We start from the raw sequence: 16,440 nt of genomic DNA on the forward strand, positions 1-16,440 counted from the left end.
ATACATTGTTTAGCCAATTTCCGTTTCGCAAAATAACTCTGAAATTTATACTCGAATCTGATTGGCTACAGGATGCAGGATAGGATAGAATAGGTAGGATAGAACTTAATTTTTATATTTCTATCCTGTATCGTGCATCCTGCATCCTATCCTATCCTATCCTTGTCAACTTTCAGGATAGCAGCACTGTATAAATAATCATCCTCAGGTCTTGTTATCCTCATATCTAGGTCACAAAGACCATCTTAGATTTCTTTAGAGTATTTATAGATTTCCACTTTCTTTCACTTTTGACGTGTTGATGCCTTGTATGACAATATTGGTCAGATGCTACATTTTAGATCAGAGAATATCTGTCCAAAAAAACTTCTTTTTATGAATTGTTTTAAAATGTTTCTTGGTATGTAGGAGAATTGTTTAGAGTTTTACAATATTTTAAGGAGACTTTCTTTAAAAAATAAGAAAGAAGGAATTTTACAATAACAATTGTCCAGGTGAGCGATGCGGTCCTCGTGTTTTAGAGAATAAATAGTTTTGGTCTTAAAATTAAAGAAAAAAAAGTAATTAGTTGCCAGATAACATAGAAGCAAAGTTCACTTTAACAGGGGGATAACACTGCAATTCAACCTTTAAACGTTAATAAGAGTTTCAATCACTACTTGCATGCATGGAACTTCAGGAACGTATAATAGCGAGCGCAGCTCGCCGGCGCGCAGCGCCGGAGCGAAGCGAGCTCTACCGGCAAGGCGTGTGTGAATAGAAAATTAGGACTAGTTGCACATTCATTCAACGGAGTTTTTTGGTGTCAGTAAATCGGACCAGTAATGCATTGTTTTAATCGTCCCAGTAGTTCCCTGTAATATATGGCATTTTTTATCACTTCACACTTTCACGAGAATCAGCAAGACAATACAAAACAATAACAATGTACACGACATACAGTTACCTCTAAAGTTCACCTTAGCACACTCTCAATGAAAAATAATCGAGTGACGTCACAAAGGTTTACACATTGATCCGATAGATTTTTTCGGCGTCAGTAAATTTTGACCCACAATTCATAGTACAAATGGTGTCCAACCTCACGCTCTCGCGAGAATCAAAGTAAAACTTTTGAGAAGCATATAACATGTGTAATTTTAAGAACATCATGCTTTTAAATAAAACAGTAAACTTCACGTACTTTTATTTCTCAGGGGAGTTTTAAAGAGTCAAACGACACTTAACTAACGTCAGCTTTGACGTCACAATAAGCACTGATAAGGGGAAATTACTCTAATTGAAGTTACTGTGAATCTGCTGAAATGACTAAAATCCTCTCAAAATCTTGCAAAGGCTAAGCTAAATAACAGCTGAAGAAAAAGGACATTTCTTCAGATACAGGAAACAGTTGTAAATTGCACTCATTTGGATGAATGCTCACATTTATTTTAATCACTATAATAACGGTAATTTCCTGGAACGTACACGTAGCATTGCCTTTTTTAAAAAGGGGGTGGGTGGGTGGCAGCCTCATCCAAAAAATCTTTGCCAGCAAAAAGAAAAAAAATCATGAAACTTCTAATCCTTCAGCTCTTTAGCAGTTCAATGGTTTCTTTATTTTCACTTCCATTTATTACATGCGGGGGGAGGGGGGGGGACACCATGTTCTTTTTTTTAAATATGATAAGCAAATATTTCAAAGCGTAAATTAAAAAAAAAATTAAACATTATTATTCTTTTTTTTAAGTGGAGGGGGCAAATCCATGATAAGTCGATTTTCTATGTGATAATTGAAAAAAAAAAATGAAATATTATTTTTTTAACAGGGGGGGGGGGTGAGCTCTATGATGAGTCAAGTTTTATATGTAAGTTTAGAAAAAATGTCTACTGCAAAAAAATGGGGATGAACTGACGTTACAATCACTATAAAAGAGGAGATACAGTGCAATGAATATTTATATATCAAAATCTTTATTATTCAACAACATTGTATCTGAGATTTAACTACTGTTCTACTTATAAATAAATAAATTATAACAAATCTTATAAACTATAAATAATGAAAATTTACTGAAAAATAGGTACTATGTTTTATTTTTTGGCATTCAAATTCTACGTTGTTAATTTCATTTTTATTGATTTATTATAATTCATTGTTTGATCACATGCTGTGCTCGCCCCAACGGTCGCACCGTAAAACATATTATAAACTGGGGTGGATCTCTCTTACGTAGAAGTTATAAATACTAGACTGATTTTTGTCTTAAAAAATAAAAAGTATACAGAAATTTGGGAAAAACCACTTGTTAAACCCTTAGAGAAATACATGTACATGAACTTGTCGAACAATGTTAAAATTATTGCAAATTTCAGTAAGTACAATGTTTCATTAAGACACATACCTACTGACATGTTTCATACCTTAAACTCCATTATTAATGCTCCGGAGTGACTACGTTTTTTTTTGGTTTTTCATGATCTTGACAATGAGCACAAGGAAGGTGCAACTGTTCAGCATGGGGAGTTTACTCCCCCTAGATACTTACTCCCACCTCTACTGTTTTAGAAGTCCGTGTTGCTCTGCTTTGAATTTTTGTGTTTCGCTTTATTGCTTTTTGAGATGGCTGACAGTTTGTTATTGTCAATTTTACTATATTTAACAAATTGTAAATTTATAGGGATTGGGCTATTAATTCATGGTGCTGATAAATGCATTGCTGCATCAATGCGATTAAAATTGCCCAAGCACACACTATTAAAAAGCATTTTCCTTTTTTCTTTTTCTTACCAGTGGCTTCGTGTGAGAGTAAAGGGCATTCATTACATTGAATGTGTTAATTTACAAAAATAATTGAGCCTGGCTATCCCAATCACACTAAAAACTACAAGAATTGTATAACCTTACAGTATTTGTTTCTTAATTTAATCACTATCTTTAAAGGACTTGATGGACTTGATTTTTAAATTTATGAGAAGAAATTGCACATACCATTTTCTTCAATGTGTCATACTTTATAGCTTAATACCATTTATAAATTTAAGTTCAAATAGTAATGTTATAATGGTAACAGTTGATAACTAGTATCTATTTGTAATAAACTATTTCAGGTTAATGTTTCCGTCACTTTTGACGAGCTATAAACTACATTTACCTCTATAAGTAATTTTTTGATTGATACCAGTGGAAAACTCTGAATTCTTTTTTGTTGACACATGGTTTATTGTTACTCAAAGTGTTACAATTATTGTTTATTGTTTAAAATTTAATTATTCTTACTCAACACAAACAAAAAATTGCTTAAAGATTTATACTGATAAATATTTACATATGTTCTGCATTGAGAAGTACTCGGGCCACCTTGCAAATATTCAACATTATCATCCAGGTACTTTCTTGTTGCAATGCAATTTCTCCTAAGAGAAGGTCAATTTATTAACCTGTGTATTAAACATTTCAAACACAAAGGTGCGTTTCAAATGGGAAATCTTATAATTTATAAACATTCAATGATTAAGCAAAGTATGATTTTACAATATCTTTCGACTGAGTAAAATTTTTTTTTTTGGCGCAACTTCTGACAAGATTACAGTTTGACCATACAATTGATATAAACTAATGTATAAATGTTTCTGTTTGAAAGAGTAAATTCTCAGTTTTTGCCAAGATATTGATAATTATTAACAAAACACAAACATTTCAATTGTTTTGTTTTCATTGTCACAAGAATATCAACTATGCAGAACTAATGGTGATGTAGAAAGACCAGGAGGAGAAAAACGTACAAAATCAAACAATGAAGCTATAGATATTACTCTGAGAAAAGACGGTACATATACGCTATCTCGGATTAATTTATTTCTGCATTATGAAATTTACTTCATATTACAGTACCTTTACAACATTTCGTAAAACTAGATTCATGTACTTTTCTTTTCTATACCAGTATATCCTATTTGTTATAGAAATACATAGAGAGGAAGATTTTGAACCGTTACTTGGTGACGGAAAACCTGATAAGAAGAGTACAGATAGTCTTGAGATGGAGGAGATTTATAACAGATCACAAATCAGAAGGAATTCAAAAAGTCACGAAGGACAATTACCTACAACATCTCTGAAAGAAGATAAGGCTACCAAAGTTCAAGGTATGGATGCAAAACACAAATCGAAGTTATAAACTTTAAGATGTACCAGTATTCACAATTGTAAAAAAATAAACTTATAAATAATTTCGTTGATTAATTGAAATGTCGTTCTTACATAACTTCCATAACATGTAAAAGTTGTTAGATGATTCTTTGATTTCCTTATATTCCATTTATAAAAGAAATACTAGTTATCATGCACCTCACAATTCTCCAATTAAAAAAACCCCCAAAAAACCCAAACAAACAGAAAACAAAATACGAAAAAGAGGAAAGGAAACCGACGGTAAAAATCTTCCACGGCACTGACATATCATAAGATCGCCATTCCTTGATTATTTTGTTCATGTTAATTAATAAATCTAATGAATGCATTACTTTTTTGATGGTTCAAACAATATTTGTCACAAATGGTCATAATACCAGAATATGGGGTAGGGTGTATTTCTATTGTAGTATCTCCCTTGAATGCCAAGAAGGTAGATGACATCTTAATGTTGATGTGTTAAAGAAAGCAAAAAACAAAAATTTTGACAAATACTTTTACACTGACTGCAACGTCCTGTTTTCCCATAAAACTATACTGGATAGTTATGCCAAAGTTAAGGTTGCATTTTTGCGCCCGCTTAAGTAAACATTTCGTTCAAATCCATAAATACCTAATAATGGACAGGTAAGCTATTTACTTATAGAAATAAATATCCTGTAGAAAAATAATAAATCCCATAGAAGAAATAAGAGGTCTCCTTAAATTGAATATGCTCATACTCAGAATTATACAAGAGCATTCGAAAAAAATATCTTGCAGATTACAGACCTGTAATTTAACCTTAAGTTTCTTTTCTTTTCTTTCTTTGACGTTTTCCGTAAAAAACCCCACTACTTCATGATTTTTATCTAGGGACCGAAAATAAAAAAAAGTTATATGTGCTACCTTTATGCTATGTACACAAGACATTTATAGACTGTATTTTCAATAGTTGTGGCTGTATGAATGAATGTTTTAGGAACGTCATTTATTAAAATATATGTCTAAATTGCAATTGGAAGTATGCGTTAAACCAAACCTTTTTTTAATGTTAACGTGTACAATAATGCCTGTAGAACATAATTTTAATTAGATTTCTTTGATTAAACATGTTTTAAATACTCAATTATCCATTTTTTTATTGCATACTTATTGTGCATTCAGCAAAACTCGACTGAAAACCGTCATAGAATAAAATGAACACTTTAGTTGCAAATTTTATCAAAGGGTTATCAATATTTGGTTTACATATAGAAAATATAAACATGTTCCTGCAGTAAAAATAACCATTCTCTATGCAGTAGATATGGCATGTCAAACGTTGCAATATTCGATCATTTTTATTTATATTATATAAATATTCATTTGCATTGTTTAATTTTCCATTTGTATTGTATAATTTTCCATTTGTATTGTATAATTTTTAATTTGTATTGTATAAATTACATTTGTATTGTATAATTTTCTATTTGTATTGTATAAGCTTCATTTGTATTGTTTAATTTGTTATTTGTATTGTATAATTTCCATCTGTATTGTACAATTTTCAACTTGTATTCTATAAGTTTCCATTTGTATTGTACAGTTTTCAATTTGCATTCTATAATTTTCAATTTGTATTCTATAATTTTCAATTTGTATTGTATCCGAGGAATTGTTTATTTGTTTTGTTACGAAGGTTTTCATTAGTTAAAAGTTTTATACTGTATTTTGGGGAAACCAGCGAAATGTTCCGGATGCTGAACGCAAACTGGTCCCCTTAACATGTTTTAAACACGTGGTGATCTCATTTAGCGGCAGTGACGCCAGTGTGAGGCTTGTCGTGTTGGACATCTTGGGACTTTTCTGGGTTTTTAAGGTAAACAGATGGGGCCATCGTGATAAAAGATATACCAAGGCATTATACATATATAATGACTGTATAAGGTGTCTCGATCTGCCCCTGTCCCTTCATTGACAGTAAGTCTATCAAGAGACGTACATGTATGTACGTCCCTACTGGTCTATACCAGGTTTGAAAAATCTGGTTCGGTTAACCAGCTACATGTGTATAATGTCTTGGTATATCTTTTATCACAATGACCTGTTTACCTGAAAAAACCAGAACAGTCCCAAGTTGTCCAATACGGCGAGCCTCACACTAACATCACTGCCGCTAACAGGCACGTAGCATCAGGGGGTGGGGGGGGTGTCGGGGGGGGGGGCCTTTTTCTCGCAGCAACAAATTTTTTAACATAAAAAATTGAATTATCATGGAGTTGCCACTCCCACTTTTTTGGGATTATGTAAAAAATTGATATGAAAATAAGGAAAAGAGGAGTGAAATTGAAGTTATATACCACGCCAACCCCCCAACCCCCCATTTTTGGGAGTATATAAAAAATTGATATGAAAATAAGGAAAAGAGGAGTGAAATTGAAGTTATATACCACGACAACCCCAACCCCTAAGACCACCACGTCAAGCAGTGGCGTTGCAAGCAAATTAAAAGTGGAGGGGGGGGGGGGTAGACTAATCTTCAAAAATCTTGACAAAACCTAATTCCCAAAATCATGAAATTCATAATCGGGGGGGGGGGGGGGGGGGGGGGGGAGAGTATACCTATAACTCCAACTTCTCAATATTTCAATCTTTTCAAGGTAAATTTCAGTTCAATTATGTTTGCTGTGAGAAAAAGTGGGGGGGGGGGGGAAGGATGAACCTTCAATGATGCTATGTGCCTAATGGTTAGGTCTAACTTTGCAATAAAAGTGTGCCCCCCCCCCCGGTTCCGACGCCTATGACGTGTTTAAACAAGTCATGTTAAGGGGACCAGTTTGCGTTCAGCATCCGGAACATCTCGCTGGTTTTCCTTCAATACAGTATAAATCTTTTAACCAATGATAACCTTCGTAACAAAACAAATGAACAATCCCTTGGATACAATACAAATTGAAAATTATAGAATACAAATTGAAAATTATACAATACAAATGAAAAATTATACAATACAAATTGAAAATTATACAATACAAATGGAAATTATACAATACAAATAAAAAATTATAGAATACAAAAGAAATTTAAACAATACAAATGGAAAATTATACAATACAAATAGAACATTTTAGAATACAAATGAAATTAATACAAAACAAATGAAAAATTATAGAATACAAATGGAAAATTTTACAATACAAATATAAAATTATACAATACAAATGAATATTTATATAATTCAAATGGAAAAGATCGAATATTGCAACGTTTGACATGTCATAGGTAGATTCTTGACATTGTTTTATATTTTATAATAAATCAAAATATTCCCTGAAGAAAGATCTTTTGATCAGTGCAAGACCTGCCCCCCCCCCCCCCCCCACTCCCCTCACACACACCTATTTCTCGCATCAAACATTTTTTCAGTGATACACTATAACTCTTTCGTTGCAAATACCATTAAACGACAGTTTTTCTGGAACTTAAATGAGTTTCCTTGCCTTATAAAATTGCATTTTTTTTTTACATTTGATCATTAACGTTACTTGATTTTTAAAGAACAAATGAAAAAAAAATTCATACCCCAAACTTCATTATTTATACTCCGGAATGACTACGTGTTTTTAGCTCACCTGAGCTGAAAGCTCAAGTTAGCTATTCTGATCACATTTTGTCCGTCGTCCGTTTGTCCGTCCATCCGTCCGTCTGTCCATCTGTAAACTTTTCACATTTTGAACTTCTTCTCTAAAACCACTTAACCAAATTCAACCAAATATGGCTCAAAGCAATCTTATGGAAAGATGAATATAAATTGCAGAAATGAAAGAAAAATTTTCATTGAAAGCGGAGAAAACCTCAAGACTGTAAAAAAGGGGGTGCATTTTAAAAAATCTTCAAATTCAGGCAAATTCAACGTAATTTAGCATGAATAATATGGGAAGGAAAATATAAATTGCAAAAATTATGGGCTAATTCTGTTTCAAATCTGAGTTATTACGAAAATAATAAGAAAGAAAAGGCGTGTTTTAAGCAATTTATAGCATCCATGAGTCTTGGTAAAATGGGTAGGCATGACCGGGCATTAATATGCCAATCTCATTAAAATTTTAAGATATTTACTGACCAGTATATTTGTATTCGCTGTAAATATTGCTGCACAATAATGCGTAATTGGAATTGACGATTGCCCATCTGCCCCGGCTTTTATTTTGCCCCGGCCCGGGTTTGCTTACCCATTTTACCAAGACTCGTATTCCATAATTCTAAAACGAGGTTCTTTGTTTAAAGCAGCCATGACACTATATGATAAACGGGTCGATCTGACATTGATGAATTTGTTTGTTGTGCAACAGTTCGTGTACGAAGGTATTCTTTGAAACATGCAAAATACATTGGTGCCGATTTTGTGAAGTAAATTGAGGCTAAATATTTCAATGTGTTGACAGTTTTCACATATGACGGTGGTGTTAGCATGTTGTGATTTTCGTTTCGTTTTCATTTATGCTTTGCGTTAACCTGGGAACAACTGCCGCTTGTATTTCCTGATTTTTACGTATCAAATCAAACAGCGACTTCGGAAAATCAAACAGTTGACTGTTTACCTGCGCAAATTAAGCAACATCTGATGTATTAAGAAAGAACTATAATTCAATTCATTCAGGCTATCGGTAATTCGGTATCATCGTTTGCGTAAAGGTAGAATAATGCAATATGTTTTGTTGAGATGCTCGGCATTTTCTCGAGTTTATTCAGTTTAAATAGAGTTTAATATCGCTGACAGAAATATGTAGGTTTATACATGTATATTAATCATTTTGAAAAATAAATTGTGTTCTTTATTTGTTATAGTGCATGTTTCTTGTGTTTAATTGATTGTTTACAATTTCTATTTACTTACCATATTTGAGTGTTATGCTTCGAATTATAAGCAAGATACAGAGATTTGCTCACAATTCTATGTTTGTACACATATCTGAGGCCATTCATTTTTTTCCATTTTAAATGCCGAATAGGATATACCAAGTTAAAAATCGTAAGCTGAATGTAATAAACTCATGTGAACAAAACATGACTCAAACCTATCAAAATTTTGAGCTCTGTATCTTGCTTATACTTCTACGATTGAAGCTTAAATTTTGCTTGATCATTAGAATCGATATGAATTAGAGTATGTTAAATATTTGAACACAAAAAAATATGCTGTATATAACTACTCTCTGGGGACCCCTCTTTATACAATGAATAATTTGAAATGTGATTAAATAAAAACGACATCGTTAAAACAGTTTCCATAGTTCTGACACATTTCTGTTGCGGGGATAAAAGAACTATCGCTATTCCTAAGAAATTATTACCAGGAAAATTATCCTGGTTTGTAGCCATTTGTTATATTTGAATAAAAAAGAAAATAATGGGTGGGCCATGGTAAATTATAATGATGTGCCTGTCAATACGGTAACATTGATTTTTATACTTTAACATGCCACGTGACAGCATTTTTCATTCCAGTGTATTCATCAATCAAATGTGAGTAAAGTTATAAAAAGTCACTAGTTCACGCGAGGTAAACAACGGTCATTTAATTATAATGGAGAAGACAAATTAAATTGTTGAATGTTTTTAATTTGAGAAATTGAGCGCATTGAGGTGCAATTTTCTTCTTCACATATATACATGTAGGATTTTTTTGATAAAATACAATAACTATTATATTTTATAAAAAAAACTACAATAACTAGTAAGTAGTTGAGGAAGAAAATGTACCTATATGCTCTCATATATTCTGATCGCTTTATTAAGTGGGGGAGGGGGGGGGGGCAGAACGAAAATACAGGGAATAAGAAGTTATAACAGTCTACCCCTACCAAATATTTAGTTTTTTATCTTGCGTAGGATTTTCTTATTCTGTGTAAAAACAGTATTTCATAAAGGTAAAATGTCAAAGATTACGTGTATGCAAAAAAAGTGTAAAATTCTAATACTTTACAATATTTATTTTTTTTGTTATTCTACAGAGGGCCATATGGAACAATCTTTTGAACGCCCATTGTTGCTCAGGTGAGCGCTGTGGCCCCATGGGCCTCTTGTTTTCGTTTCTCATGATCTTGACAATGAGCACACGGAAGGTGCGATCGTTCGGCAGGGGATGTTTACTCCCCCTAGATACTTGATCCCACCTCTATTGTTTTGGAAGTCCGTGTTACTCTGCTTTGAATTATTTGTATTTCGCTTTATTGATTTTTTATATGGTTTTGACAGTATGTTATTGTCATTATTACTATATTTAACTATATTTAACAAATTGTAAATTTATTTGATTATGATTAAAATTGCCCAAAGCACACACCATTAAAGAGCATTTTCCTTTTTTTCTTTCCGGTGGCTTCGTGTGAGAGTAAAGGGCATTTATTACATTAACTGTATTAATTTACAAAAATATTAAATCTGGCTATCCAAATCTCACTAAAAACTACAAGAATTGTGTAACTTTACAGTATTTGTTTCTTAATTCAATCACTATCTTAAAAGGACTGGATGGTCGTTGCCCTTTTAAGACTTCTTTTAAATTCCTGAGAAGAAATTGCACATGCTCTATTCTTCAATGTATCAAACATTATAGCTGAATACCATTTATAAATTTAAGTTCAAATAATAATGTTATACAGTAATATTAACAGTAGATAACTAGTATCTATTTGTTATAAACTATTTTAGGTGAATGTTTCCGTCACTTCTGACGAGCTATAAACTACACTTACTTCTATAAGTAATTTTTTGATTGATACCAGTGGAAACTCCGAGATCTTTTTTGTTGACACATGGTTTATTGTTACTCAAAGTGATCAACACGAACAAAAACATGCTTAAAGATTGATACTGATAAATATTTACATCTTTTCTGCATTGAGAAGTACACGGGCCACCTTGCACAAATATTCAACATTATCATCCAGTTACTTTCTTGTTGCAATGCAATTTCTCCTAAGGCATTTTATTTTTTAACCTGTGTATTAAACATATCAAACACAAAGGTGCGTTTTAGAGGGGAAATCTTATAAATTATAAACATTGGATGATAAAGCAAAGTATGATTTTACAATATCTTTGGACTGAGTAAAATTGTTAATTTTTTTTTGGCCCAACTTCTGAAAAGATTACAATTTGACCGTAAAATTGATATAAACTATTGCATAAATGTTTCTGTTTGAAAGAGTAAATTCTCATTGTTTGCCAATGTATTGCTTATTATGAGCAAAACACAAACATTTTAATTGTTTTGTTTTCTTTGTCACAAGAATATCAACTATGCAGAACTAATGGTGATGTAGAAAGACCAGGAGAGCAACTTAAAAAATCAAACAATGAAGCTATAGATATTACTCAGAGCAAAGAAGGTACGTATACGCTATCTCGGATTAATTTATCTTTGTATTATAAAATTTACTTCATATTACTTTTACAACGTTTCATGAAACTAGATTCATTTACTTTTCTTTTCTATACCAGTATATCCTATTTGTTATAGAAATACATAGAGAGGAAGAATTTGAACCGTTACTTGGTGATGGAAAACCTGATAAGAAGAGTACAGATAGTCTTGAGATGGAGGAGATTAATCCCAAATCACAAATCAGAAGGAATTCAAAAAGTCACGAAGTACAATTACCTACATCATCTCTGAAAGAAGACAAGGCTACCAAAGTTCAAGGTATAGATGCAAATCACAAATCTAAAGTTATAAACTGTAAGATGTACCTGTATTCACAATTGTAACATAATACACTAATATATGATTTCTTTAACTAAAATATCGTTCTTACATAACTTCAGTAGCATGTAAAGGGTGTTAGATGATACTTTGATCTCCTTATATTCTATTTATAAAGGAAATACTAGTTAACATGTACCTCTCAATTCTCAAAAAGATGCCAATAAACAAAAATCAAAACAAAATACGAAAAAAAAAGAGTTTGACGGTCAAAATCTTCCACGGTACTAACATGTCATAAGATCGCCTCTCCTTGATTATTATTTTGTTTATGTTAATCAATAAATCTAATAAATGCATTACTTTTTTGATTGTTCAAAAAGAATTTGTCACAAAAGGTAAAAATACCATAATAAGGGGTATATTATTGTAGTATCTTCCTTGAATGCCAAGAAGGTAGATGACATCTTAATGTTGATGTGTTAAAGAAAGCAAAAAACAAAAATTATTGACAAATACTTCTACTCTGACTGCAACGTCCTGTTTCACCAAAGCACTATACCGGATACTTATGCCAGAGTTAAGGTTGCATTTTTGCTACCGCTTAAGTTGAAGTTTCGTACAAATCCATAAATACCTAATAATGGACAGGTAAGCTGCTTTTCTACAGAAATAAATATCCAGTAGAAAAATAATAAATCCCAGAAAAGAAATAAAGATCTTCTTTATACTAGTATTGGATGTGCCTATCCCCAGAATTATACAGGAACATTAAAAAAAAATATCCTGCAGATCAGAGACCTGTGATTTAATTTTCCTTTCTTATTTATTTTATTGAAAAACGAATTACTTGATGATATCCATCCAAAGACAAAAAAAAAGTCTTTTGTGGTACCATTACGATATGCACACAAAACATTTATAGACTGTATTTTTAATAGTTGTGGCTGTATAAATGAATGTTTTAAATACGTCATTAATTAAAATATTTGTCTAAATTTCAATAGGAAGACCACGTTATACCAAATTCAAAAAAAAATGTAAACATGTACTATAATGCCTGTATAAACTAATTTCAGATTTGAACTGGTGTTGCGCATAAAATTTTGAGTAAAGGTCAATCACTTGTAACACAGATGGTTTTACAGGATTTTATTTTTTAAACCCATCGCACCGTTTTAATTACAAATGTAGTTTACTAGCTATGTAAAGCACAAATTTCAGATTTAAGGAGGTTGGCAATTGAAATACTAGTAATATCAATCATCCGAAAACATATTGAAAATAAAGATGGGGACTTCGGATGTTCATTTATTATGTCCCCTTCGAAGAAGGGAGTACATATTGCTTTGCTGCTTTCTGTCTGTCGGTCGGTCGGTATGTTGGTCAGTCGATCAACCAACAGTTTTCCTTCATTTTCTATTCAGAGGATGATTATATTGAAATGAAAATTGGTAAAAATTGGTAAAAATTATTCATGATTATAACTAAGTCAGGTTCGATATTGGGTACGATCGAGCATTTTTCGAAAGAGTTGTGCCTCTTGGAGGTAGAAAAATTCCAATTCCAATTATTTGCAGTTTTGATTCAATTTCTTCGCAGATTCAAAAGTAGGTGGCATTTGTGACATATGTCACATGCCATCATTTTGAAATATGGGGCCCCAATCAGAAAAGATTATAATTCTAAAAGTATTTCTAAAATTTGGCATGGAAATTGATTATGTGAAGAAATCAAACAAATACTTATACTTTAAACTATTGTTTAGTTGTGATTTCAAATATAAAGTTGAACACATGTAGTGATTATAAAAGTATCATCCAAATCAAAGTTTCAAAATCCTAGCTTTACTGATGGTTTTAAATTCCAGTACATAATGAATCCAACGGCAAATGTAAAGGTTGTTACAATATTTTGGCGTAATCACATTATAAAGCAAAAAAAAAAAAAATAAATAAAAAAAAATCGATATACAATCTTTTCAAAATTTTGCAATTGCTTACGAATACATATGCATTAAATGTCTCATGTAAAAGTAAAAAAATGTAGGAATCACATCCCAAAAGTTTTAGAAATGACATGAAATAAGCTGATATTAGGCAAAAATTGGACTTATTTTTTTTTTCTTGACTTCTATGAAATATAAGTTAAATATGCCAAAATGTAATGATATATATATCAAACATTTATTCAAATATGTTTTTCAGAACAACATGAATACATCGTAACACACCAGCTATATGTAAGTTTAGTCTGCGCTGAAAATTAGGAGGCTTAAGTAGCAATACTCTTAAACTATCGAGTTATGAAAAATGCCCATTTTCTTCTTGACTTGCCAAAAATAGTCTCTTACTAAACTATGTAAATATATAATTCAATTTTAAAATTTTATTCAATATGCTTTATTTGGCATTGAAATTTTTTTAAATCTACAAATAGAATTACGCAGCACAGTAAAGGCTTTCAATAAATTCCGTTTAGACAATAAGTACGGGAAATGTGCATTATAACATCACAGTAAATTACAAACCTCGAATGTACTTATTAATTTATTTATTAGCAAAATTAATTTTAACTTTTCCTTTAATTGAAAACAACAAGTGTTATTACTTACAATTTTGATGTCCGTTATATCGTACACGCTGAAAATAAGCAAGATGTCGTTCTCACTGTACTACAAAATATGTCGTCATATGCTTTAGAATGACGCATTAAGTTAAATCATTGAAGGCAATCATGCAGTTTTTTTTTTAGCGAAGAGAAATAAATGTCATAGATTTACGGAAAACTATAAATGAATATATTTTTAACGTTATTATTAGTAAAACGCTACACATATAGTCTTATTTTCATTTTGTTATAAGTATGCATTGTATGAGAAGGCAACCTCGTTTTGTATAAAATATCAGTTATCTTAAAGCTGAGAACCTAAATAAATCACTTAATTGCAAGGGCATTCACTTACCTGATCCTGATCAACTTTTACATGTGAATTTTAAATAGGATATGTAACTTAAAAACGTCTAAAATCTTCGTAAAATCTTACAAATTAATTAGTTTTGTTTAATGAAATTAACCATGTGACCCTCAAAATTATTCAACATATGCATTATAGATTACGGTTTCAACTAACAAATAATCTTATCTTAAAAGAGTTTGCAACGCTTTTCAAAATCTACTTTATAACATCAAGTTATTTTATAAATCAGTTGATTATTTTAAGGAAGTATGGGACTCACGATTTAGAATCTACCGCGCAACTCCGAATGACGTAAACCAATTCGCAGTCGTTAAATCTGTTGGTTCAATTCTAAGGTATTTATAAATTAATTAACAAAAAAATTTATTGTGGAAAGGATTTCATAGTTTCTTTTTAAAATAAAACGTGAACATAAATGATAATAAAATTAATTTAACCCAAAAATCTTATTTTACGACATAAATATCGGTTCGGTTTTCGGCAATGCGGAGGAAACGTGGATATGATTTTGATCGCTGAAAAGACATAAAGCTTGCTAAAGCTCAGAAAAAGGATGGTCTAGTCACATAATGCGAACGTGCACGCTCTCTTGGGCAGACCAATCACATATTTTGATATTGCAGCTGAATTATTCTCATCACAGATGGAGGAAGATGACTCGACGCCAGCAAAAGCAATCTGTCCAGGTTTGACCTACATTCATTGATAGAGTAAAAGTATTTGGTAATCTCAGCAAGGTTAAGCCTGTCTCACACAGAACACACGGCTTATACGGTTGGCCACCCGTGTAAACCGTACATACAACCGAACCAACCGTGGCCTTATCCGACTTACACTCGGGCCATTCGAGTGTATCCGTGAAAGCCGTGTATGATTTTTTAAACTTTTAAAAAACTGGCACGTGTGCCATGTCCGTTTATGATCATATTAGCGATCGTACAAGACCGTGTGAGACCGTACGAGACCGTATATACAACCGTACGATTCACACGAGTGTACACACGGTTTTATACTACCAATACGGTTTCATACGATCGCCATACGACCAATACGGTTCAAGTACGAATTATACATGAACAAGTACGACCAGACACGGTCTCTACGTCTGTACAAAGCTCGTGTATGATCATACAGCACTCGAACACAACAGAAAACACAACTACCTGCTGACACCTTGAAACAACAGAGTACTTGCTACATAATGCCTCCAAAGAAGAAGATCCCCAAAAGAATCCCCACCATTGAAGATTCTCCCAGAGAGAATACAAAAAGGGCCACCAAGACCCTTCTGTTGAGTCATTCTCTTGTCCAAACTTGCCTCCTTCTTCTTCTCCTTCTGTTGGCTTGTTCTTGTCTCCCCTCGCGCCTTCTGGCCAAAATAATCTCAATGTCTATCAGTCTTATCATGATTTCTAATTCCCTTATTCTGTCATCTGCCATTTTTATAATTTCTCTGTTGAAAATTCGAAAATTTATGAAGCCAAGCCATCAAAACGAGTCAATTTATATCTAAACATTCACAAATGTGTGATAATTCGAGCATAACTCGAACAAATGTCGATGGGACCGTATGTAAACCCTGTAAATGTCCAGTTAATCGAGTAAAAGTCATGTGCA

General features: G+C 32.2%; 1 protein-coding gene across 1 annotated transcript in view; it reads left to right on the forward strand.

Annotated features, from left to right (window-relative positions):
• The window catches only part of LOC128181879 (uncharacterized), a gene marked incomplete at its 3' end in the record, with an annotated part of 105,442 nt that overhangs the window by 19,300 nt on the left and 69,702 nt on the right, over positions 1–16,440 (forward strand). Inside the window, 4 exon segments of the mRNA XM_052850434.1 lie at positions 3,708–3,809; positions 3,946–4,128; positions 11,431–11,529; positions 11,661–11,843. Coding sequence (XP_052706394.1) covers positions 3,708–3,809; positions 3,946–4,128; positions 11,431–11,529; positions 11,661–11,843 — 567 coding nt within the window.

This window comes from Crassostrea angulata, chromosome 4 (assembly GCF_025612915.1).
Source record: "Crassostrea angulata isolate pt1a10 chromosome 4, ASM2561291v2, whole genome shotgun sequence".
Taxonomy (NCBI): Eukaryota; Metazoa; Mollusca; class Bivalvia; order Ostreida; family Ostreidae; genus Magallana; species Magallana angulata.